Here is a 25,478-nt window from a genome sequence, read left to right on the forward strand (position 1 = left end):
GCGGCTTAAAAGAGGAAGGTTATACGCACCTATTCTGTTCTTTTAGTTACCCTTATTGATGTTATAATTTCTCTTTATTGTAGTTATAAGTTACCTTATTTTCAAGGCATAGAAACATCTTATTCAAAAATCAATGACAGTTTTGGGTTGGTTGGTTGACTTTTATGGCTTAGTTTATTTGTTAGAAAAAAATACTTTTGACTTACTGTATTTGCAAAATAAACAATTATGAGTATTAATTAGACTTAATATGGATTTTGAGTTAGCATTTTGACTAATATGTATGAAGATCATTTTAGAAATTGGCATGATCCCACTATTTTTAAAACAATCTTAAAGTTAGTTAGGAAGTCACATCTTTTCAATGGTTAGGGTCACATTTATCCTTGAGTAAGGTAACTTTAGTTCTCAAATAAGGTCACTTATATCTTTGGTCTGGTTCACTTTTATATTTGGATATACAGTAAAATACCGTAGATCGGGGGCACACAAAAGTTTTTGTAAGACACTTCTATATCTTATATGAACAAGAATATATACGTACAATGCGGACATACACTTTAATCAAATTTACCATATATTATTTTTGATTGTAGAAAAATCCGCATTTTAACTTTTAACATCCAAAAAAATATACAATAGAATAAAAATATCTTTAAAATAGAATTTAAATTTCTATATTAGTGAACATTCCAAAAAAAAACCTCGTTTAAGGAAAAAAACCTCGTTTATTAACTCGACTCGATTAATAAACAATACGTTCATGAAAAAAACCCTCTTAAACAAACCAAAGTTGAACAGATTGTTGAGCTTGGTTGAAAGCTCGGGGTTTGTCTCGAGCTCGCCTAAGTTAATTGAACATAAACATGGTAGTACTCAGCTCAACTCGGCTCGTTTGCACCCCTAACATGACCTAATCCATATAAAGTACTCCATACACCGTACTGCATAACAAGTAAAAAAACAAAGGATTTTTTGTCAATAGTTAGCTTTCTACATCATTTAATTTGATCATGTTGTATCATTATTAGCCCATCTATATCCCTAACATGATATGAGTAAAAAGTTTGGGAAAATAGCCACCCCATGAAATCATCTTTGATCTTATCTCTAAACTTCTCCAGGTTCATGGTTTCCCTAATTTAAGAAAAAGTACGAAATGTACGTTTCCTTCAAAATAATATATATATATATATATATATATATATATATATATATATATATATATATATATATATATATATATATATATATATATATATATATATATATATATATATATATATATATATCATGTAAATTCCGCCAATACAAAAACCATATAAATCATAAAATTAAATCTAAGATCATATGTCATGGCTATCATGAATATTGTCTCTATAGAAAGTTAATTGGAATTTTGTTCTTTGACAAAATTATCACATGAATCTTACCATCAATGGATTCCTTGTTGCAAATTGCATGACATGAAATGTAAATTGTGAAAAAGAGTTATTAAGAATCGACAATGATTTTATTTAATTTTAAAATTTCAAAATTACTATTTACCCATTTCATGATACATGATGTTGTCACTATGCCGTTACATCTTGTCAATGTTTATCTCTAATTCAAGAATATTTATGAAACGCCTTCATTCCTCTCAATATTTCATAATTTTTTTTTCTTTGGTGGAAACAATATAAACATTTTAACGCAAACATCATCTATTGAGATCTCCGTAGAACCCTCGATAATAAACATCATAAATCCTATTATTATGGAATATAAAAGTAACCCCTCACTCTCCCCTCATTTGGTTGAAAACCCATGGGATCTTGGCTTAGCTTAAAAACCTTGAAGAAAAAGGAAAGGGTAAAGTGAGGGAGTGTATTGGAGGGAAGCAAGATAAGAAGAGAGAGAAAGTGAACGGTTAAAAACCAAGTAAATTCGAACAGTTTTAAGCTTTAGTTGAAGAAGAAAGGTGAGAATTAAAGAAGAATCTCAGAAACAAATAACAAGAAAAATAAGAAGAAGAACAAGAAGAGGAGAGAGAAAATTAACCCCCAAAAGTTGAACAGCAAAACCTTTCGGATTTCTTCCATTTTCTCTCTTTCTCAAGAATCGCCATTAATGTAAAGCTCGAGCTTCAACGACCAAGCAAACATGTCGAAGATGAAGCATCTTTTACGGAAGCTCCACATCGGTAACGACCATCACAATCGCCATCACGCGGCAGCTCGCCGGATACCTAACAATCGAACGCAGGAGACGGAGACTTCAACGTCAACGGCGACGGCTACGCCGCCTTCTTCTACGTCAACGTCATCTTCGCCGCCTTCGGTTTCGTCGCCGAGTGATCGGACTTTGAGAGAATCGACGGCGACTTCGACGACGGCGGAAAATGTCAGCGGAAATGTGAGCAGGAGAAATCCTGCTGATTTTAATTCAATTGAGGAAGACTTTCAGCTTCAATTAGCTATGGCGATCAGCGCTTCGGATCCCGAGACTCGAAACGACGACGAATCCGACCAACAGATCATGGCTGCGAAACAATTGAGTCTTGCTTGCTCTCCGTCGGTGCCTGATAATGAACGTCTTAGTGAATTTGTGTCGCTGAAGTACTGGGTTAGTAATTCTTTCCTAATTTTAGGTATCGAATTTGAGGCTGTTCGTGAATGCATAGAAATTTGAATGCTTTTGAAATGAATTGAGCTGAATTCATGGCATTTTACAGATTATCTAGGTACTAATAGCGTATGTAGGTGGTATTAATTTGTTTCTCGAAAAAGAACATTTATCATTTTCAGTGTAAAATTTAAGCAAAGTAGACGGAGAGCTTGGGGGCGATTGGTTGTGTTGCTGGATTTTGGGTTTTACACGGGGTTAGTTTTAGTCTAGTGACGTTTGTGGCATTAATGGATTGAAATTTTTGCTTAGCTTCATTTCAACTATGAATAGCATCCGATTATCGAACGAGCTATGCTATTTATCAAGTTTAGTCTGTGCTTTTGTTGACTGCTTTCGGTTTTGTTGCTCTTTGCAGAACTACAATGTTGTTCAATACGATGAGAAGGTAGTGGATGGATTTTATGATGTTTATGCTATCACTTCGAACTCAGCTGAACAAGGGGAAATGCCTTTGCTGGTTGATCTTCAAGCTATTTCCATTTTGAGTAATGTTGAATATGAAGTTGTTTTGGTGAACCGGTCTGTTGATGTTCAGTTGCAGCAACTTGAGAATAAAGTGTATGCTATATCAGTGGAATCTAAGGTTTTGGAACGTGGGATGTCTTTGAATGATTTGTTTCAGAGTTTAGCTAATCTTGTTGTTAATAGAATGGGCGGTCCTGTTGCTAATGCTGAAGAAATTACGAGAAGGTGGCGAGTGAGAAGTAATCAGTTGAGGGCTTCTCTCAACACCACTGTCCTTCCTCTTGGTTGTCTTGATGTTGGGCTTTCACGCCATCGTGCCTTACTTTTTAAGGTGTGTGGTCTTTTACCATTGTTCTAGTGTTTTAATTTTCTTATGATTTTTTTAATATCTTGTTGCAAATCGTTTTTTTCCGAGAGTTATTATAACACATTCTTGAAATACCCGATGACAAATTGACAACATTGAAGATGAGATCCCTAGTATTACAAAATTTCTTGTGGGAAGTTGCGGACTGGTTTTTTCCTTGGTCATTGTGAATAACAAACTGGTCATTTGAAGATTTTGTTGTGAATGCCGTAGATAGTTTTTCTAGTCTAGGCTTTATCTGCCTTATTTTTGGTTTGCTGATGTTGGTGCCAAAATTGACTATGATAGTTCTTAAAGTTTCATTTGGCTTAAGGCTTCTTTACCCGGACTAACTTCTCAGTGTATAATCTGAATTGGGAAATGTTGACTAGCTACAGACAAGGTACTAAGAAAATAACTATGTAACTATCACTTCTTTGTGCCTCTATAAAAAACTATTCTATGGTTCTTTTCATAATTGTATGAGAAGTGCTATTTTGAAATGAACCTTTTCACTGATTTCGAGACAGAAGTTTAGAGATGAATATTTGAATAAATACATTTGTTGCAGGGTTGGAAAAAGTCATAGAGAGCAACAAATCTAGTCTATGGTTAATTGGTTATACTTGCCTACCAACATTTTCCGCTGTTCTTGCTTGCAGGTTGTGGTGCGTGACGTCGGGCCTTAAGTATATTAGCAATTCTTAACTTTTTGATGCCTAGGATGTTATTCGGTGACAAAGTGTGTGCTTCTTGTATTGGTGTGCATGTTATTTTGAGGGATGGGTTGACGGGGTTAGCCTGTTGGTTGCTTCAAGAGTTCGAGGTGCCTGTGTTCATGCATTTGATAGTCTGGTGGTGTTAGATGATAAGAAGTTTTAGGTTTTTCTTTTGGCGGTTTAAGAGGGAGGGCTGTTGTCATTGGGATTCCTTCCAGTTTTATCTGTTTTCTGTTATATTACATTGGGTGATATGCACTATCACACTATCACCTGTCTTGTTTATCCTTTATATGCACTGTTCTTACTTTTACCGGAATAAAAGTTAATACCTTTTGAAGAGTCTCCTAAATTTTGCACCAGGTACTAGCTGATAGAATCAATCTTCCATGTATGCTTGTGAAAGGGAGTTTGTGCACTGGCACTGATGAGGGAGCTGTGAACTTGGTTAAAGGCGACGATGGGAGGTAAGGTCTATTGCTTTTGTCTTTGGAAGTTTGTGTAAGGTTGTGGGGCCAGTTAAGGCAGTTATCATTTATTTGGCTGTTTCAAATTCGTTTTTGTGTGTACTTAACACTGGATCACTGAGTTATACCTTCCTCTATTTGAAATCCTAATTTGTTTGGGAAGAAGCCTACTACTTTATCTTAATGTATATTTTTTTACTGTTTTATATTGCAGTGAATACATAATCGATTTGATGGGTGCTCCTGGGGCACTAATTCCTTCCGAGGTACCTAGCAGCTTTCTGCTGAATACTGCAGTAGAAGCAAGGGGATTGTCTGATAGTACTGCTGCTGTCAACAACTTAAATTTGGTTTTTGACAAAGTGGTTGGGTTAGATGATAATATACGTAGTATTGTTGAGGTTTCTGGAGCTTTTGACTCCAATTTGAAAGAAGCAAAATCCTTAAGGCAACAAGTAAAACAAGCAAATGAGATTGCTGTCAGATCAGATTTGAGTGAGAAATCTGATTACACTTTTGAGAAGCCTTTTAAATCGGAATACAGTTTGCATGACTGCTCACCAAGTTCTGCTGAAGAAGCATCACTGGCACAAGAAAAGAAAGTCAAGGATGTTTCAAAATATGTAATTAGTGCAGCAAAAGATCCTGAATTTGCACAGAAACTGCATGCAGTTTTGTTAGAAAGTGGTGCTTCTCCTCCAGCAGATTTGTTTGTGAATATGAGTCCTAGTATTTTACGTGGAAAGACATTGCTTGAACTAGTTCAACCAGTAAGACGAGAATTCTTTTGCCTTGGAGATTTTTATAACCCAGAAAGTCATAGACCAAGCAATGAGAAGCCAATCTTGTGCCAATCTGGAGTACAGTCCTTGAATGACTGTGAGAAGCGTGAACACGATGTTGATAATGTAACACGACAACGTATTGTGGATGCAAATGTTCCCTTTTCTTCTCAGCCTAATGCCGAGAATATTTTTCTCGCTGTTAATGAATCTAACAAAGTGACAACTAGCGGTGCTACAGGTGTTGCTTTGTTTTCTATTTTTTTCCTACAGTGGACAAAGGAGCTTCGTGTGAGGGTATTACTTAAGGTCGTTGTTTTGTTGCAGGTGATCAAACTGGATCAGGTGATGAATCCAGTGCTCAATTGGAAACTACCAAGAGACTATGTCGTCCTTGTGATAGCCTGAATGAGTGTGTTAGCCCCATCTCCGCTGAGGGAGTCTGCCCTATGCTCGGTGAGTTTGCAGAATGGGAGATACCATGGGAGGATCTCCAGGTCGGAGAAAGAATTGGGATAGGTCAGATTCTCTACTTCCTCATTCTTTAAAACTTGAAGCTATTTAGGATAAATACTTAATTTTAAAATATCAGTATTGTGGCATGCAGTCTCATATCTAGAAATTATATACTTCTCGATTGTGTTTCTTTGATGGATCAAGTTTGACGTGATTAATTGCTTTATTTTTTCTACATTAGATTAGTGTTGATATACAATTGTCTTAGGCTTTGGTATCTTATGGTGTGATTCTCTCAAGTTAATGTAATGTGTGCAAGAGTGTGTTTTTTTTCTATAGATATAGCTTGATATTTCTTATGCCCTTATTTATAAATGGATACGAGCACCGTACTTCATTTACATTTTTATGCAGAAAATATGATGTGATGTGGTTGCTAAATGACGATCCAAATATGATAATTGTGTTGGTCTCTTTTGTTATTGGATTTGTCTTATACTCATGCACCATGGACTATTTTATAGTCTAATTGGTATTTTATTTGGTTTGGTAGATATGATTCGTGAAACAACATACAACTTTGATATTTGGGACTTCAAACATTTGTAATTGAGTTTATTACCTGTTGATGCAACATCATTTTTGGTTAGATGTCTTTGTTTCTATCTAAGAAATGACGTGGTAGTAGAAAGCATATTAAGTTTGTTTGAGTCATCAGTGTTAGGACTACTTTTAGAGTTATAGTGGATAATGTTCCACATAGCAACATGAGAGATTTTCCCCCTTTTTTCCTATTGTTATTTAGAAGAATAACAACATAGGATGGCAATGTTGGCATTTAGGAATATGCATATTTAGAAGATTCTTGTCACAGAGATGCATATGTTGAGATGGATGTATGATAGTACCTCGAGGTATAATAATAGAAATGTAAATAGGATGTCAATGTTGGCATTTAGGAATAAGCATATTTAGAAGATTCTTGTCACAGAGATGCATATGTTGAGATGGACGTATGATAGTACCTCGAGGTATAATAATAGAAATGTAAATATTTGGAGGCGAGTTAGTGTTGTTGATGTTGAGGATAATTTATGGAAGAAATGGCACCATCAGTTTGGGTATGTCAGAAGCCGACTAGAGAGTGCACCAGTTAAAAAGGTAGAGGGTTGGGATAATGTGGATTTTGAAAGACGCACAGGGAGGTCAAAGATGACTTTGATGAAGTGGGTTAAGAGTCCCTCGAAGAAAGTGGGTCAACAAAAACATGTAGCACTAGATGTAAGCTCATGTTGGAAGCAATGTATTAAAAGGCTCAAGGCGCACCTAGGAGATTTGGAGTTTCCTGGCGCACCTAATAAGTAGTAAAAAATAGTTCTGAAAAATGGTTTGCGTCCCAGGGGTGCGCCCTAGTTGTGCCTTATTGAAAATTTGAAATTGCCCCATCCAGATTATTGGGTCCAAACACCTTGCGTCGGAAGATTATCTTTGTGACACCATCCTTGTAGGATATCTGGTTTGTTGTTGTTTTAAAGAATATTCCATAACTAGGTTAATTTGTTGTTTCCCGCGATAAAACATATTATAATTATGATGTAATCTTTGGGGGGGGGGGGGTGAAGAGTTTAGGGGACATTTGGTTTATAAGGTTTTTGGATTATGAAGGGCAAAGGGAAAAAGTTTAAGAAAGGGAAACAAGGAGAAAGGAAAGCTAAATCCATATGTGATGTTTGCTTAGAAGGATAAGGAAAAAGGATAGGGATACGGAGGTGGGAATAGATGAAATCAGTTGTTTGGAGAACTTTTGTGATAGTTGGAGTTGTTTGTCTGGTGGGTGGAGTTGATTTAATGGTGGTTGTTTTGGGATGGTTTTTGGGGTGGGTGGGCTGGTTTTCGGGAAGGGTGGGTTGTTTTCTTTTTTGAGTGGTTGTGTGTTTCAGGGGTGGGTGGGGTAAAATTCATGGTTGGTGGGTGGATTTTGTGAATTTTGGGAGGGTTGTGTGGTTTCCGGGTTTGTTAAGGTGGTTTTTGGGATGGGTGGGGTAGTTTCGAGGTCGGTAGAATGGGTTTTTAGGGTTGTTTGGGGTGGCTGTTGTTCGGCGGGGAACCGGACGGCGGTGGGGTTGTCGGGTCAGGTGGTCCAAGGTGGTTGGGTCAGGTGGTGGCGTGGCTGGGATTGGTTGGTGTATGGGTGGAAAGTATAGGTGGTTAGTTTTAGTGGTCAAAGTTGATTAATGAAGATGAGTCATTCCTTTAGGTGAAACCCTTGGGGGGAAGGGGGAAATCACGGTAGAGGAAATTGGGGGGAAAGGAATGAAAAAATGACTCAGCAAACAACAACCAAGTGAATCAAGAGAGTTCATTCCCTTGCCTTTTCATGAAGATCTCATACCAAATACCCTTTCATGTAAACTGTGGGTTAGACAATTCTCATTTAGAGTTTGAACAAATTTACATAGAATTTAGTGTCGTTACCATCAACATCAAATTTAAGGATTGTTGCAGGAAATTATTCATTAATTTCCTTCTTAAAACCACATTTTATTGTCCGCCAATCTAAAGTTTCGTTTGGGCTAATTAAGATCCGTATCAAGTGGTATCAAAGTGTAGGTTTTTTTAGTCCTTCAGGTACGTGCATGGTGTTATTATCAGATTCATGTTGTCATTCTGAATTGTTGGTGATCTTTTTTGCACTTTTATGGGAAATTTCTGCCATTAGATTAGAGTATGGTGTGATAGTACCTTTGCATTAGGTATGAAAATACCAGATTTTTGGGCCCGTGTAATCATTTTTCTAAACAACGCTGGATTAAGAGTCGGTCCAAATATAATTATTTGTTGATCTATCTAATTATTGGATTTAGCTTATTTTACAAGTTAGATAACTCATTTTTGGGTGAATTGGTATTTTATTTGGCGACAAATATTATCAATGGAACAATGTACAACTTTGAGCTTTAGGCCTTTGTGTGTCATTTGTGGTTGGGTTTTAGACTTTTAGTACATGTTGGTGCAGCGTTGTTTTTGGTTGGATACGACTTTATTCTTGACAAAGAAATGGGCAAATGGCGAGGCAGTATATCTCAATTGTGTTCCTTAAACAAAAAAAACTTCAATTGGGAGTAGCATATTAAGTTAGGTAGTTACAGTTTGATTAATGTTAGGAATCCTGTAGGTTTAGTTGGACACCATTCACGTAACATTAGGATTTTTTTTAATTTTGAATTTTGAAGAATATTTAAAATTTGGTTATTTTGTTGGCTCTATGACCTCTGTCTATATGAATCCATGCATTTGCGATATTTACTGGGAGATGGAGATGTATGATAATTTGTTTTAAGTTTAAAGCTTGAGTTAGAGAATTCTTGTTAATATGAATTTAGTGTTGTTGCTATTAGAAGTTAATATGAAACAATTGTTTCCTTAGACAATCCTTTTATTTCCATCCTTCTTTTTTTTTGGTAAAAGAGACCGAATAAACGAAACTACATGAAAAAAATCGAAGAAGCTAATAGAAGACACAAAGCAGAAATACATGGTTTATTTGCATCCTAAAATCATTTGTTTCTATACATCCATCTAAAGTTTCATTCAAGGCCATCAAGATCCATGTCATGATGACTAATGGTTATTATGATTTTATATGCATGTATAATCTTATATCAATGTGGTAAGCGAAAATAATATGAGCTTATTTTCACAGGTTCCTATGGTGAAGTATACCGTGCAGATTGGAATGGCACTGTAAGTTCTTTCTTTCATGCAGAACTAATTCTTCCATAAATTCTGTAGTTTTCATATGGATCACATTCTTCTTGCTTGGAATTTATGTATTGTGGAATTTTCTGCCACTTAGGGTGCGTTCAATTCACCTGATTTTCACTTATTTTTCATGAACTTATCTTATCTGAATGAACTTTTTAAAACTTATCATAATTTATTTTAGTTAATTAATTGTACTTGGGTATTCCTTATTTTTCCCGAAATTATATTATCTGAACTTATCTCAACTTAACTTAACTTATCTCAACTTAACTGAACTTATTTTTCATGAAATAAGTGGAAATAAGGTGAACAAAACATAGCTTTAATGTTTATTTTCATGCTCTTGCTTTGAAGGCTCATACATTGTGGGTTTGACTGGAAGGGGTTAACGGCAACTGTTATGCAATAAGACTTTGGTCACTTGGTGAATATGTGTCGCTTGAATAACTGAATGGCCATTTTATTAGCACTGAAACTGTATTTTGTGTATGAGCATTGAACTTCATAGTAGGAATTATCACTTACCAAAAAAAAAATAAACAAGTAACAACCTAGGAAGCACAAAAACACTCATCAACAAGCATTTTGGCTTCTGAAAGACGTTTTGATTACCAAAATGTGAATAGACGCCCAAGCGCATCAGAAATGCCTGTAGTTTGAAGGGCTCCTAAATGTGAGTGATTTACACAAACGTTTCCCAAAACAATAAAAAAAAAAATTGATGAAAAATTGTATTTATGGAGGACATCAGGTGTTTGGGACTCCATATAGCACGGAAACAGACCTATATCCTATTCTCTTCTTGTTTCCGTTATTATATCGTTTAATATAGTTGACGAGAGTCTTGAGGGGGAAACTTGAATAAATTTGTGATCAGATGCTAATTCCGTTGTGTTTCTTTTCAATCAGTGATGGATTTTTAATTCAGTCATGTGGATAATTCGCGAGTAACAATGGAGGATTGTTGCTGAAGCTAAAATTGTTACGATGATTCTACAAAGTAGCATCCCCTTTGTGCTAAACTCCCATATGAATTCATATTGTTTTGGAGGGGGTTTCTAAGCTAAGTGTACCCCTCACATTATAGAGTTAGCATAACTTCGCTTCTTTCTCTTAATTTGCTTTCAGAAGGAGTACTATTTTACGGGGATTGATATTGGTAGTACAATAATTCAATTTTGGAATGAAAATGTCAATGTCTTATCTTAATTACTCGTCTACCTTCTGCTGGTTTTGTCTGCTTTTAGATGTGCCCATATGTTGTCCATGTCCAACTGTTAATTCTCATTTTAGCCCTTTTTCTGTTTTTGGACACATGAGTGATGTGCATAATGGCAGTTTTAAGTTTTTCTTGCCGCATTTTGCAATGAAATTAATTATTCTGCTCTTCGCAGGAGGTCGCTGTTAAAAAGTTCTTAGTCCAAGACTTGACTGGTGATGTGCTTGTTCAGTTTAAATGTGAAGTAAGCATTGATTTACTGCCTTTTCGCTGGGTATCTGCTTTCTTTATATTTTCTTGTTATTTCTTCATTATTTTTGTGGTTAATTAGTTTAAATGGCTGTTTCTGTAGGCAGAAATGATGATAAGGTTGAGACATCCTAATGTTGTTCTCTTTATGGGTGCGGTTACCCGACCTCCAAATCTCTCAATCCTTACGGAGTTTATTCCCCGGTTAGTACTTCATCTACGCTAGCAGATGCATACTAGATGTCAAATCTGTTTGCGTTAAAACCATTGGTGAACTTTTGACTATGGATTTTGCATACCATCAATTATGTACATTTTATCTGCTGCACTAAAAAGTTGCCATAGTCTGGTGTTTTCTTCCTCTCTTTTTTCCTCCCATTTTTACTCTTTGTTTTTGGTGAACTGATGTCTGGGATTTTTGTTTCCTCTTAAATATTTGGGGTTTTAAACAACTGTATTTTAAAAAGAGATGCACTCTCCTTTTTTGACATGTCTTGGTCCCCACTTCCAATTATATTAATATTTCTCTCTTTCTTGTGGTCCCCACTTCCAATTATATTAATATTTCTCTCTTTCTTGTGGTCCCCACACTTACTCACATCATCTTTTTACTATAATAAATAATTCATCCACTACCTCACTTTCATCTTATTTTAATAAAGTCAACTCACTATCCTAAAACTACGTGCCGGTCAAAGTGTATCTCTTTTTAAAATACAGAGGGAGTATTAGATTATTAGCTGAGGTAGTGCCAAGCAACCTAGCTTCAATTAGAAGGACAAGTCTTATTGAGAGTTTGAGACGACATGAATTTTTTGAAGTCGGAATTTTGAGGGTCATTAGATTTTATAGTTTTATTGATAGGAAAATTGCAAATCTAGCAAGACATTGGTCAATTGTTTTGTGTAAACAAACAAATGCGTTTGTGAAGATGCAACGCCCAAGGGATTCTATAGTTCTTACAATTCTGTCAAATACATTGTGAATTTCTGAGACTTACATAGAAATGAACCAAACAAAAGTTAAATATAAGTGTTCATACAAATAATACAATGAACCAATAATTTCCGATATAACCTGAGTTCGTTAGATGCTTACACTTTTCATGATACTGCCAACCTGAAAGTTAATGTAGCAAACTGGTTTGTATGACAATTGATAAGTGATAACCGTTGGTATCAATATTCCAAAACAAGCATTTCGTTTCACCTTCTGTGCTGTGCTTCTGAACATCGTCTTGTTGTAATGCAGGGGAAGTTTGTACAGATTGTTGCATCGATCTGGCTCTCAAATTGATGAAAAGAAACGGATGAAAATGGCTCTTGACGTGGTATCATTTTAAATTCTATTTCATGAGACTTTTTCTTATCAGGCAGTTCAATCTTTTTAAATTTGAATGCATTGTACTCATGTAGGCTAGGGGAATGAATTATCTGCACACGAGTCATCCTACTGTTGTCCATCGAGATTTGAAGTCACCCAATCTTCTTGTCGATAAAAACTGGGTTGTTAAGGTTAGTTCTCAATGCACCTGGAATCGAATCTAATTTGTACACCGATGCATATTCTTATTTCAAGTTGAAATCATTCGAGCTTTAATAAAATGTTTTAAACTTGCACTTGCATTCGATTTGGTCAAAGAAAGATATTTCAGAAGATACATACTTTCTTGTTCACCTATATCTCTTAATTTGGATTCTTTATATTTTAGCAGAATGTGTGTGATAGTTTAGCGTTGTTTGCAGGTCTGTGATTTTGGTCTATCGCGCTTGAAGTACCACACTTATTTGTCTTCAAACTCTACCGCAGGAACGGTAATGCCTCTTACCTTCTAGGCATGCTTGCATGTATATTAAAGGTGGTATAGAGAATAGTTTCTCAAATTCAGCCGGCTTGACTAGTGTTGCTGTTCTTTCATCGTTTCATAAAATTGCTCCCTGATTCTTGTGTATGCCATATTGCTGTCAGTGTCATTTCAGAATAACACTGTTCATAGAGCAACTAGCTAGAAAACTCTTTTTTCTTGTGAGAATCGAATCTGGACAAAGTAGACAACCATATGTAAATAAATAAAATCTACTGCATTTTGTGCTTTAAAACCAGCCTTGCAAGTGATGCAAAAAAAAAAATTCACTCCAGTTTGCCCAGCTAGATAGATTATGGCACTTTGTAATAGTGTATCTGCTGTTCATTTAGTCTAGAATATTGACAGAACTCTTATGTGGCATGATAGTTACAGATATTTTTATCCGGTGAAGTCAACAATGAAGTGAAACTTAGTATTATTTCTCCAAGTTTGATATTATTGGCCAGTGCCAACCAACAGAGTGCAACATCCATTAAAATGCATGTGATGGGTCCTATGTCCATCATACCATTTAGCAATTGTACAATAATGTATGCTGGATATTGTCCAACAGCAGAGTACTTGGAGCTCCTGACAGTGTTAACTGTATTCTTTTGAGGTTCAAAACATTTTCCATATGCTTCTGCTGCTCTTGTCTACTAGGATTTTCAGACAAACATAGTATTTGCTGCTAGAATAATTGTGATGCTTGTTGAACGATGATGATAAAATACTTGTGATGTTAGTGGAGGATAGTTACTGCTTGGATGAATGATAATGTTCTCTTAAATTCAGGTTTCTGCAGGTCAAATTTGTGGGATTTAGAATTGCGATTTCTGTAAATGAAAATGTTGGGCTTGAGACTTTAGGATTGAGAATTAATCCCACGAGTAATGTGATGATGGTGTTCCTGCTGGATTTAGCTTGGAGTACATAAGTGTTAGTAATATTTAACAGGTTGGGTACGGTTTTCTAGGGATTCAGTTTGTAGTCTAAATAGATTTTCTGCGTAGGGTCAAATATCAGAGTGGTAAAAATGTGTTCAATTGTGGTTGTAATTGGTAAAATTGATAGATTGAGGCCTTGAGAGTCGGGATCTCAAATGTGATGCTATGATGGTGGTTAAGCGCCTTAATTACCAGCACCTGAGGGTATTCGGATTAGGTTCTGGAGGAAAGAAATAGATCTTATTGACTTGTTTAGGTCAGTTCCTTCCATGCTTAGAGGCATTGATTGTGAAAACAAGGAAATTGATTCTATAGTTTTGGTGGATAAGGATTACCACAACTGCTATAACTTTTAGTGGGGGGAAACTTACCCTCTAGTTAACACTTGAGTATCTCATGATTTGGATGCGAAACATGATGTTGCTACATTTGGTTCTTCAATCCTGTCCAAATTTAACTCCACTTCCCCCTGTGGGTAGAGTTTTTTATTTTTATTTTTAGCATGGTCATGCACTTGTACTCCTAAGTCAATAGCCTTTTGTCAATGTTCATTTTACTTGAAAATAGGGAAATCATTTAGAGCGCCATGCGGATTGTGCTCCTAACTCCCAAGTGTAGGACATATTTGTGACTGTGTGAGAGCAGATACCTATGTAGAAAATTCAAGTGTTGTGCTCTCTTTTTGTAGAGTTGAACAATTATAGGCTGAGATTGGTTATGGGCTACCACTTAGTATATGTGCTTCAACGAAGTTATTTCATTTATAATGTAGTACTGTATTTGTCTCCTTATCAGAGATGCTCTGTTGGAACATTTTTCAAGGTAATGCCTTAGTGCTGATTTCCCATCAAGATAACTGCCTTCAAATTTTACTGTTTTCTATTATGTTTATAAGTAACATCAAGTAGGGATCTGTGTTGTTAATTTCCAAACATTGTACCCTAAGTATCATACTCATATCCAAAAGTCTAAATCTTCTAAGAGATGAAGTTGAAATCAGAGTGCATGTGGCATTTTCCTCAAAGAAAAATAATGTCTACAAATCTTCACCCTAAGGAAATGAGGGTGGATGTTTCAAAAGACTGCACCCAAATATTTTGATATTACACACAAGTTCTAACTCTGAGGGTAGGTTTCTCGAACTTGCATACTCATGTCCTATAGAGGTACGTGTCTGAGTGCTAGTCTTGGCTATTTTATGTGAAGTTTTCGTTATCTGGTCTAAAATGAAGTATCCCAAGTGTCCATACCCATATAGGAGTGTCGAGAATCCGACAAGGCTACTTGAGGTTAAATGAAGAGTCCGATTTTATAGCTCAAAGGAATAGAATTTAATGTCAGGATCTATTATTGTCCGTGTTGAAGCCGTTGAAAATTTGATTTAATGTGGCTGACTCCTGACTGCTAACTGACTGTAGCCTGAATGGATGGCGCCTGAAGTTTTAAGAAACGAGCCATCCAATGAAAAGTAAGTTAAGACAATTCAGAGCTTGAGATGCTGATAACTATAAGATCTACCTGATGATATTTACTTAATGGAACTGTGCACTCTTCAGGTGTGATGTTTACAGTTTTGGTGTAATATTGTGGGAATTGGCTACATTATGTGTACCATGGACTGGATTAAACCCTATGCAAGTTGTTGGAGCTGTTGGGTTTCAGAATAGACGCCTTGTAATCCCTGAAGAAGTAGATCCAATGCTCGCTCAGATAATACGGGGTTGTTGGGAAAAGTAAGTTTACAGTTAATTCTGTAATTTCGAGTCTTTCCAAATACTTCTCTTTGGTTGCTGACATGTTCTATTTATTCCTTTTTACAGCGATCCTCGAATGAGGCCCTCTTTCTCGCAGCTTATACCTCGGCTTAAGGGTCTTCATAGGCTGGTTGTACAGAAAGATTAAAACAAGTGTGATATATCGATTGTGTTCATAGTTAGGATTTTTTTGCTATGCTCGAAGAGCTGGAGTAACAGGAGCAGCCGTGTAAACTGGTATTTTTGTTGCAAACAAACAAACAAACACACAGAACACTGGATTGTTAGGTGCTGGTTCATTCGAAGCGGGGACTCAGCACTACCAGTTCAGAAGTTCAATCTTGAGATCCATGGACTTCCTCAAAAAATTGGTCCGCTGTGCGAAGCGCAGTGGAGGTTGCCATGGGGGTTAGCTGTTGTAGGATTGCAAGTGTTAATATTATTATTATATTTAAATGTGCAAGAAAATTATGACAAAAGAAAAATCCAAAGTGTATAAGTTTCAGTTGGGAAAAAAAAGGAAAAAATAAAAATAAAGTGAATAAACCACAGTTTTGTGTCTTTTGTTTTTGGGGTAATATTTTTATTTACAAGCCATTGGAATTGTAAACCGTTTATGAATTTGTTATTGTGGAATGTAAAGGGGAAAAAAGGGGACTGGGAAGGTTGTCTACGTTGCTCTTTTTGTACATTATGGTTCTCTAGTCTCTGCAGTCCGAATAGATTTGAACAACTTGTTGATCCAATGAGAAGTAAATGGATTTTCGAAGTTTGATATGTGAAAGACGACGACTTATAAAAGATAAACACAAAGTACTCCGTATAGTATAGTTGTCGACTTATAGTCATAGATAGGATCATATTTTCATAAAGTCTTCCATTCTTTAGCTCTTTTTACAAATTTTTATATAAGGCTGTCTTACACAAAATATCACTTTAGCGTCATATAAGTTAAATCATTGACACTAATTAGTTAAATATAGAAACCAATTAGTTAAGCAATTGAACTAATTAGTTAAGCACTAGAATTAGTTAGTTAAGCAGTGAAACCAATTAGTTAACTAATCAAAGTGGTCTTTCTGATAAGACGGTCTCACACAAAAGTTGATGTTCACTTTTACTCCCTCCGTGCCTTTTTTTTTGTTTATTTACGTTTGATATTATGCACGTGAACGATTAATCAATATGCATTGAAATTTTCTTATTTTTATTTAAACAAGGCAAATACGTTTATTTCTAGCATTTTTACTTTTATCAAAAAATTGACATTGGGAAAATAGGAAAGATTTAATGCTCAAATGGAAAAGTGTAAGAGTTTGAATGTGCTAATGAATTTAATTGGTTAAAGTAATTTTTGAGCCTAAATTTTGATAGAATATTAAGGTATTTATATCATAACATATAAGAAAATATTTTCAATATAAAGACACTCAAAATAGAATACGTAAAGAATAAAAAGGGACCGAAATATTAGCTTGAAATACAGCGTACTTCATATTGCATATAATAAAACCATGCAATTAGATCAAATAAGTGGATAAAACCATATTTTCCAAATTAGAGGTTACATTACTTGCACATGACAAATGGAACTGTCAATGTGGTCTGAGGTACGACATAACCCCCCCAAAAAAAACGGATTTTTCATGAAATGCCCCTGAGGTTTAACTAAATGCACCAAATACCCCTAAACTTTCCAGAATGCACCAAATACCACCGAGGTTTTATAAAAATACACAAAATGCCCCTAATGTTTGTAAAAATGTATCAAACACCCCTATTGACTAACGGACGTTAACGCCGTTAGTCATTAAGCTCTAACTATCTAGTCAACCTTTAATTAACAATTAATTATCCTCTAATAATCTCTAATTAACCCGATTATCCCCTAATTAATTTAGAATTTCTTTTTTTAGAATTTCTTTTCTTTTTCTTTTCTCTCTACCCCTTCTGTTCTCTCTCCTCCATTGCATCCACCTTGCTGTGGTTGTTACTATTCTGCTCTGCTTCTGTTGCTCCAGCTTCTCTTTCCTTTTGCTATGCCATCACCATCATCATCTTCTTCATGTACTCCGTATATCAGTACTAGCTTCCTCCGAAGTTTTGATACATCAAACCGTTGAAATTAGTCGATTTCTTTTTATTGGGGTTTTGAGAAGGGGGTGTATTTAATTTGTTTAGCCATTTGGCTTGGAAGAAACATCTGTTTTGATTTTCATCCATGGTTGTTCTTTTATTTTTCTTTTGATATTCTCTAACCAAATTATTTTTGATGAAACGAAAATCTGGGTCTCCTCATTCGCACCCAAATCCAGTTGTTTTTAAAGGTTAAGTTAGGATTTTTGGATGATTTAATAACTTAAACCCAACAATAATTAACCCCGCAAACATTCGCACAAGAGTCAGGAAAAAAAGCTCCTGGTGGTCTTGCGTTTGGTTCGATTTTCGCAAACATTAGGATTTGGTTCCGATTTTCGTGATTTGGTTCAGATTGGAGGAGGGGACGTGGGGATTTGGGTGGGGAGAGAGAATTGGGGAGGACTAGATTGGTGTTAGCTCCTCCTTCAGCAAGGAACAGAGTTGGGCTTGCGTTTATGGCATTCAACGATGATGTCTTCGGGGGTGGAGAAAGAGAAGAGGCGGGTGGAGATGGAACATGGTGGTGGGGCACGGTGGTGATATGGGTGGTAGAAGAAAGACTCCTGGGAAGGAGAAAGAGTATAAAGAAAAGAATAAAGAAAAAAAGAAAGAAAAAAAAAATTAGAGCTAAAAGTTAACATAAAAGTTAACGGTATAGACGGAAAAGCTCATGAAGGGCATTTTGTATATTTTTATAAAACCTCGGGGGTATTTGGTGCATTTTAGAAAGTTTAGGGGTATTTGGTGCATTTAGTTAAATCTCAGGGGCATTTCATGAAAAATCCGAAAAAAAACGATATTCTACATGTCTGATCTCACTTGCATCGCTACCATAATATTTTTTCACGGTTGCTATACGCAACCTTTAATTACTTTAGCGCACCCCCGTAAAAAACCAAAAATACCCTTTTTAATTTCTTGGTTTCTATCCTAAGGTAAAACTCTCTCCAGCCGTCGTCCTCCTTTCAACCTCCGTTCAATCTACATGATAACCGCACTTTTAATTTTACGATTACCAGCCATACAACCCATCTCATCCACAATCTTTCAAGGTAATCATCCTCCTCTTGCTTCAAATTCGAGAATTTTTATGGGTATTGTTGGGGCTGATTTTATTTAACAAAATTGATGGGTTGATTACCATTGTTTTATGAAATTCGAATTGGGAATTGTAGGAATTAGGTTCCCAATTGTAGGAATTGGGAATTTTAGGATCGTAGGAATTCGAATTCGAACTATAGGAATTGTAGGCATGTGCGATTGTACTTAAGTGATTTGTGATTTGATTAGCTCAATGATTGATTTTGTGTAGTTGTAGTTCATGATAGTTGAATGGTCAATTTGATAAAAGATAGTTGAATGTTCCATTGTTTCGTACATCTATATTATTGATTCATCGAGAAATTACCCCCAGTATTAATTAATTTGAAGATTTTGTTAAAGAAAACATTTTTTTATAAACTACGAAATGCGGTTCTTGATCATCTCTGAACTAATGCGATTTTATTATTTGAATTTGTTGACAGTTGAACTATATTTGCACCTAATTGTTCTATATAATTGATATTAGAGTATTGTATTATCTTGTTTTTGCAATGAAAGATTATACATTGTTTTATATATTTGGGTTTGTTTCTTGATGTTGGGGTGGAATAGGTTATATACTTTTTGATGGTTGGAATAAAATAGAGTAGTATATTTTGTGTAGTTGGGATAAAATAATACAAACTATTTCTTATGAGTTACACAAAATAGTAGCTTCCTTTTCATGTAGTTTATCCAAAATAGTATGAAGGATTTCATGTGTTATGTCTAAAGTAGATAATAGTATTTCATAGGATGTGTCCGAAATAAATTAAGTAACTTCATATGGCTTCATCTAAATTAGACAAACAAACATCCATTATGAGATCTTATGTCAACACTTTGTATGGTAGATCAACATTAGGATTGTCCTCCTGTTTTGTTGATTATTGGCATGTACGTTGTTGTATTTTGAATTGTTCAAAGCTATGCATTTCATCTCTTGTATTTAACTTAAGTTTTCTTGTTTGACGCTTGAAACTCTATCAATGTTATGCAATTCTTACATGACACACAATCCATGGCATGATTTGACAGGGAATGAAGGTTTCCCTACTGGTTGGTAATTGAATTACTGATAATTATATTAATAACTGAGTTCTGGGGCACTTCTTAAAGCTTTTGTAGTTTGACAAAGGAATACTCCATATTGAAGGCTCCATTAAGTTATATTCTTTTTTTTTTGGTTCTACTACGAGGAGTTCCCACCGCCTTCGGCGAGGTAATCTCCCGTGGGAGTTTGCATGGGTACCTCGATGGGCAGCATCCCTCCCAGTTGAGATTTTTTCCATTCCCAAGGCTCGAACCCGAGACCTTGATTAAGGAGCAAGAGGCCCTTAACCACTCATGCCAACCTCAATTGGTCCATTAAGTTATATTCTGACTGTCGAGAGCTTCATTATATTATTTGCTCATGGAGGCTTCAATAAAAAGTTTGTGATAAGTAGTGACTAGTGGCTTGGATCAAGCTTCTGTTGTGGATTCGTTCAGCTCATCTAAAAGTCAAATATTTGCAAATCCTGTGCGACTAGAGTATTAGACTTGTGAGCTCTAAGTTTTGCATGCATCTAGAAAAGTTATTGTCTCCTTTCCATTTATCTTGACAACTTTCTTAATTTTGAATCATGCGCACTCTATACACTATTTCGTTCAACGTATACGAAATAATTAATTATGTTTTGTTCAATTTATATAGAATACTTACTTTTGTTATATTCAATTTGTATGAAATGTTTAATTATATTTTGTTCAATCTGTACGAAATAAATTATATTTTGTTATTTGTACAAAATAGATGGGTGTATTTCATACAAGTTGAAAGAAAACACTCGAAAAAAAGGAAAGAAAACGAATATTACGTCAATTCCAAGGTCTTACAAGTCAAAAATAATCGTCCATATCAATCCAAAAATGTATTCTAACTTTATTAGGTACATGTTACACTAAAATATGAAAAATGGATGAGAGAAAATAATAAAAGTGAGAGTTATGGTATTTTTCAGAACGAAAAAAATGAAAGGAAAAAATGCTGCGTCAAGTAAAATCAGGTTGCGTTTAGCACCCTCTATTTTTTTGGTGTACCGCATAGGACTAATCCGGATTCGTGACGAGTTCTGACCGAATATGTTATTCTCCTTCTAATTGTTGTTGCGGGGATTGAACACGGGTCCTCCTACCAAATTCAACATTAATCATTACTGAACCAACATGCAATTGGTTCTCTACTACAATCTTTTTATTTTTATTTTTTGATGATAGATCTACCACAATTATTAGAAAAGCATGAGATTTTTTTTTTTTTTTTGGTGCGAATGACCCACAAGGATAATATAAAAGTATGAGAATATACATCACAACGAAATAAGTGAATTTTTTATAGATACCTAACCATATAGGCACAATCGGTCACGTGACTACGTGAGCTTGGGTCGCCCTTACGAAAATGGTCGTAACTTGTAAGTTCGTATCATTGTGGATTTGTGGTAATTGGTAAGTCAAAGTAACTCAAATGTTGTGTTAGAGACTTGGAGTGTATCATGAACATCTCCTGCAATCTTCACTCTTCAGGTTGCACTTTCTGCTTAACAAACCCTTTAAAGCCATGGCCAAAATCTTCTTCAAATCTCCAAAACCTTCTCTTTCAAGACCTCCACCCTTCTTCCACTTCTCAACTCCTTTCTCTCTCCTATCCTCATCCAAACCCCTCAATTTCAACCACAAAAGATCATTCAATCTTTCTTTAAAACCACCAAATTCCTCAAATTTGTTCAGAAATTACAGCACCCCACCAGGAACAGAGTGTCCTGTTCCTTTAGATCAACAACCCATAAATGAATACCAAAATCTCTCAACTTCCTTCCCTTTTTCATGGGCATCAGGCGATCTTGTTGAATACGCTTCTAGGTTGTTTGCTACTGGTCTTTCCTTTGGCCTTCTTGTAGGCTTACCCGTTTCATGGTTCGGGTCAGTTGGGTTTGATCATGACCCGGTTAAAGTGGTTCTGGGTTCGTTTTTGAGTGGCCTGTTTGTTGTTACTCTTGCTGTTCTGAGGATGTATTTGGGGTGGGCTTATGTGGGAAACCGCTTACTCAGTGCCACTGTTGAATGTAATTTGATTTTCCTTTCTTCTGTGTTATAAATTCTGTATTGTATGTATTTATGGTATTTGTCTGATGAATATGTTATTTTGTTTGATTTCAGATGAAGAGACAGGATGGTATGATGGTCAGGTATATTTTTTTGCTCACATATTGTATTTATCCTATTTGAGTATCCACAAATGTTATGGAAATTGGAAATTGGAAATTGGTGCATTCAATGTGTAAAGAGAGAATTAAAATTTAGGAAAGTCGATTTGAAATATGCCGAATTGGAAACTAGGACCATCGAATGGAACTATTTAGTATTAGGTTGTATGCATGAAAATATTATGAAGTTTGGTTTTTTGGGTATTCTTTTTTTGATGTATGCTATGGTCTATGGTTTGCGTCGAATTATGTTAGCTTGTAAAGTTAATGTGATGTTGTTGAGCATCAGCTGTCATTTGAATTGTAGATGTGGAAATGTAATGACAATGGATATGGTGATTGTTGTTGGTGGAGGTGTAAGCTGTGAACCATTGGTCTTTTGGCTTTCTAGGATTCATTTTAGGCAAACTAAGGGGCTAGTTTGTTCTGAGGTGTGAAAAGTGAAACGATGATCTGCCTAATCCTTAGTATTAGAGATATAATTGCATGTTTTTCTTCATCTGATACTTGGAAAAAAAAAAACTGTGTGAAGATCAAATGAATTCTAGTGTTCATGTAGCCATTCGGAGGCACAATCTTTTGTACTCCGTATTAAACTATCTCTTAGTTTGACTTCTGATTCAATGCGCTTAATGAAAAGAGAAACTTCCTTCCTTTTAGGTTGCTTTCCTTGAGGATGAGTGCTTAGACTCAAGTTTAGTGCTACTCCCACTAGTATGACTGTGCCAACTGCCAAGGCATTCTCTCAAGAAACAAGGACATAAGTTTAATAGTCTTTTGTTCAACAGAGGCTGTATAAGAAGAGGACTTGTTGGTGTTAAATGACACTGATTAAGAGCCTCTAGATAACAGTCATGCTAATTTCAAGCTTAGACATGTAGAGTTGCTGTTGTTGTGGAAAGGGGGGTTTGACAAGCGAAAAGAAACATGGCTATTGGACATGAAATTATTTCTCACCATGTACCTGGATAAAGTTACTTTGGCTTATAGTTATCTAAAGATAGTTTTCTGGAACCATCCAAGTGAAATTTTAATTGGATGAGCTTTTTCAATTGAGTAAAGTTGCTGCTTTACCAGACCAAACAACAGCTGTATGAAGGACTCTTTGTACCTTTATTGAGCTACTGACTTTTTTGTCAGCTAATTTTTGCTGAACTTAACTTAAACTCTGGTGAACTTTTGCTATTCATAGCAGTAGAATACTTAAAAAAATAAAAAAAGACCATGTAGCATAAATACGTAGAGACGATGGCTAATTTTTGCAGGAATAAGAAAATTTGGCTTACTTACTCTATGTAGTTGTTCTCCTTGCAAAGAAGGATAGTTATGTATGCAACAAAAAATAAGAAACTTTCAGTCCATAAGCAACACCAGCATTTGGTCAGAATTCACCCTAGTAGGAGGTTCGTTTTGCTCGAAGTAAGTTTTATCCAATTGAAAACAAGCTAAATGCAGTTTCTGACTCTAAAGACGCTGGATTGCTAGAGTTCTTGCCACCAAATGACATGCATTTTGGTCTGTAATTGCTTCTTTAAAAAATTCCCCTTATCTAAAGGAAAAGAAAAATAAAATTAAAATTGACCGAGTGAAAGTTCAAATCTTTGCTGAACTAAAAAGATAATTCAATTTTCTTTTTCCCGTGCCTTGCAGATATGGGTCAAAACTGCTGAGATTTTGGCACGTGATCGGCTTTTAGGCTCATTTCAGGTTAGCTGTTTAATTTTGTAGCAGATCAACTTGTGTTTTGAGTATTTTGATGCCTTATGTTGATTAATTTTTGTTTGGGGTGGTTTTTAAGAATGAGGCTATGAATGATGGTTTTTGAGAAGGATTTGAAACGGTAGTGTAGGCGTCATGTCACATCCCTAGGGTTTGTTTTTTTAGGTATTACACATATCTTGGTTAGCATTTGTGGAGGGAAAGGGAGGGGAAGAGTGAGCTTCTATTCTTTCCTTCAAATTTTAGAACAATGGAGGAATTTGATTTATTATAACTTTAAAAAGCGGAAGGAAAATGGATTCCTCCTAATTCCCCTATGTCATATCCAAATAAGGGGAAATGCATTTCCTTCCATTCCTTCCCTTCTTCTCCAAATCCTTTTATCCAGATAGTGTTAGTAACTTAGTATAACATGCCTTTAAAGAGTTATTGAAGTTGTATTATGAGTATGCCTTTCGTTCAACATTATTTTCATTTGGAAACAAGTGAGATTGACCCAAACATTTTGAGACTAAGGGTTTGTTGTTGTTGTTGGAAACAAGTGAAATTGACCTGCACTATCCTTAAAAGATCGACAAGTACAATGATTGAACTTGATATGCATGCCAAAACCATTTGGGAACACCGAACACAAAAGAACCAGAAAACGGGCTCCCCAAACCCAAACTGCATTTCTTTCAAGATCAAGGTCTACAGTAGTAGATTGGTAGAACCTTGTTATTAGAAATCGAAGGTCTTGCTACCTTGCTATAAAAAGGTTTTGGACCAATGGAAGTTACATTGCCAGAAAAAAGAAGAATGGAAACATGGCAGTACGGATTAAGTTGTGCCTGTGTCTCTCGAATTATGTTTAGGATATCTAAGATTCTTGTTTATATAGTATCCCTCATCTTTATTAACAGTCGAAATGATCAAGTCAAGATAGTGGTTTTGAATCATGTGTATTTTCCAGGTGAAGCCGGTTCTAATCAGGTTAAAAAACTCGTTGGTTGCACTCGCAATATCTTTATTTATTAGTGTCGCGCTCTTAATAAATTATGAAGGGAGCCAGAAGGAACTCCGGAAATTGTCAATGGAAGGTGGGGATCGGGTTGTAGCTGGAGTTTACAATGATAATTCTGCTAGATCATTTGAGCCTGATGCTTTCTGTGGTGAACCTCAACTTGAGCCTGAGCCTGAGCCTGAGCCTGAGCCTGAGCCTGAGCCTGAGCCTGAGCCTGAGCCTGAGCCTGAGCCTGAGCCTGAGCCTGAACCTGAACCTGAACCTGGTCTGCTTGCTGAATGACTGATAGCCTGGAACACATAATACCAGAAAAATTGTAGTGTACATGACGTATATTTCTAAGTATTTTCTTGTATATCAATCATCACTACTTCTGTATAGCAGTATAGATTCAGGTCTTTGAAGAGATACTTTAACCGTAAGACGTAAGTAACCTTCGGTTACTCTTTTAATGTGACATTAATCTTAATTAATTCTAATTAAAAGAATGTGTGAGTTTCTATTATAAATAGAAAACTTCTAAGTATAACATTTCTACCCATATAGTGTGCGTCTTCTTTGCTATCAATATCAAAAATAAAAATAAAAATAAAAATAAAAA

At 35.7% G+C, this 25,478-nt stretch overlaps 2 protein-coding genes and 1 long non-coding RNA gene across 3 annotated transcripts; all 3 read left to right on the forward strand.

The window, feature by feature from the left end:
• Positions 1-1,802: 1,802 nt before the first annotated feature.
• On the forward strand, positions 1,803-16,358 carry LOC110775237 (serine/threonine-protein kinase EDR1). Its single transcript, XM_021979843.2, has 14 exons — positions 1,803-2,607; positions 3,026-3,466; positions 4,564-4,667; positions 4,882-5,690; positions 5,777-5,968; positions 9,609-9,649; positions 11,065-11,133; positions 11,242-11,342; positions 12,390-12,468; positions 12,554-12,652; positions 12,884-12,952; positions 15,350-15,399; positions 15,488-15,664; positions 15,752-16,358. Exons 1-14 carry the CDS (start codon positions 2,146-2,148, stop codon positions 15,831-15,833), a joined length of 2,775 nt encoding a protein of 924 aa, XP_021835535.1. The 5' UTR covers positions 1,803-2,145; the 3' UTR covers positions 15,834-16,358.
• A 1,357-nt stretch (positions 16,359-17,715) lies between these two features.
• On the forward strand, positions 17,716-20,660 carry LOC130472171 (uncharacterized). Its single transcript, XR_008932260.1, has 2 exons — positions 17,716-18,876; positions 19,946-20,660. It is a non-coding gene; the product is annotated as an uncharacterized lncRNA (long non-coding RNA).
• Positions 20,661-21,377: 717 nt separating this feature from the next.
• LOC110775222 (uncharacterized protein ycf36) lies at positions 21,378-25,365 on the forward strand. The gene is made up of 4 exons (XM_021979820.2): positions 21,378-22,014; positions 22,109-22,137; positions 23,806-23,862; positions 24,827-25,365. Exons 1-4 carry the CDS (start codon positions 21,510-21,512, stop codon positions 25,157-25,159), a joined length of 924 nt encoding a protein of 307 aa, XP_021835512.2. The 5' UTR covers positions 21,378-21,509; the 3' UTR covers positions 25,160-25,365.
• The last annotated feature ends 113 nt before the right edge of the window (positions 25,366-25,478 follow it).

Source organism: Spinacia oleracea, chromosome 1 (genome assembly GCF_020520425.1).
Source record: "Spinacia oleracea cultivar Varoflay chromosome 1, BTI_SOV_V1, whole genome shotgun sequence".
In the NCBI taxonomy this organism is placed as follows: domain Eukaryota; kingdom Viridiplantae; phylum Streptophyta; class Magnoliopsida; order Caryophyllales; family Amaranthaceae; genus Spinacia; species Spinacia oleracea.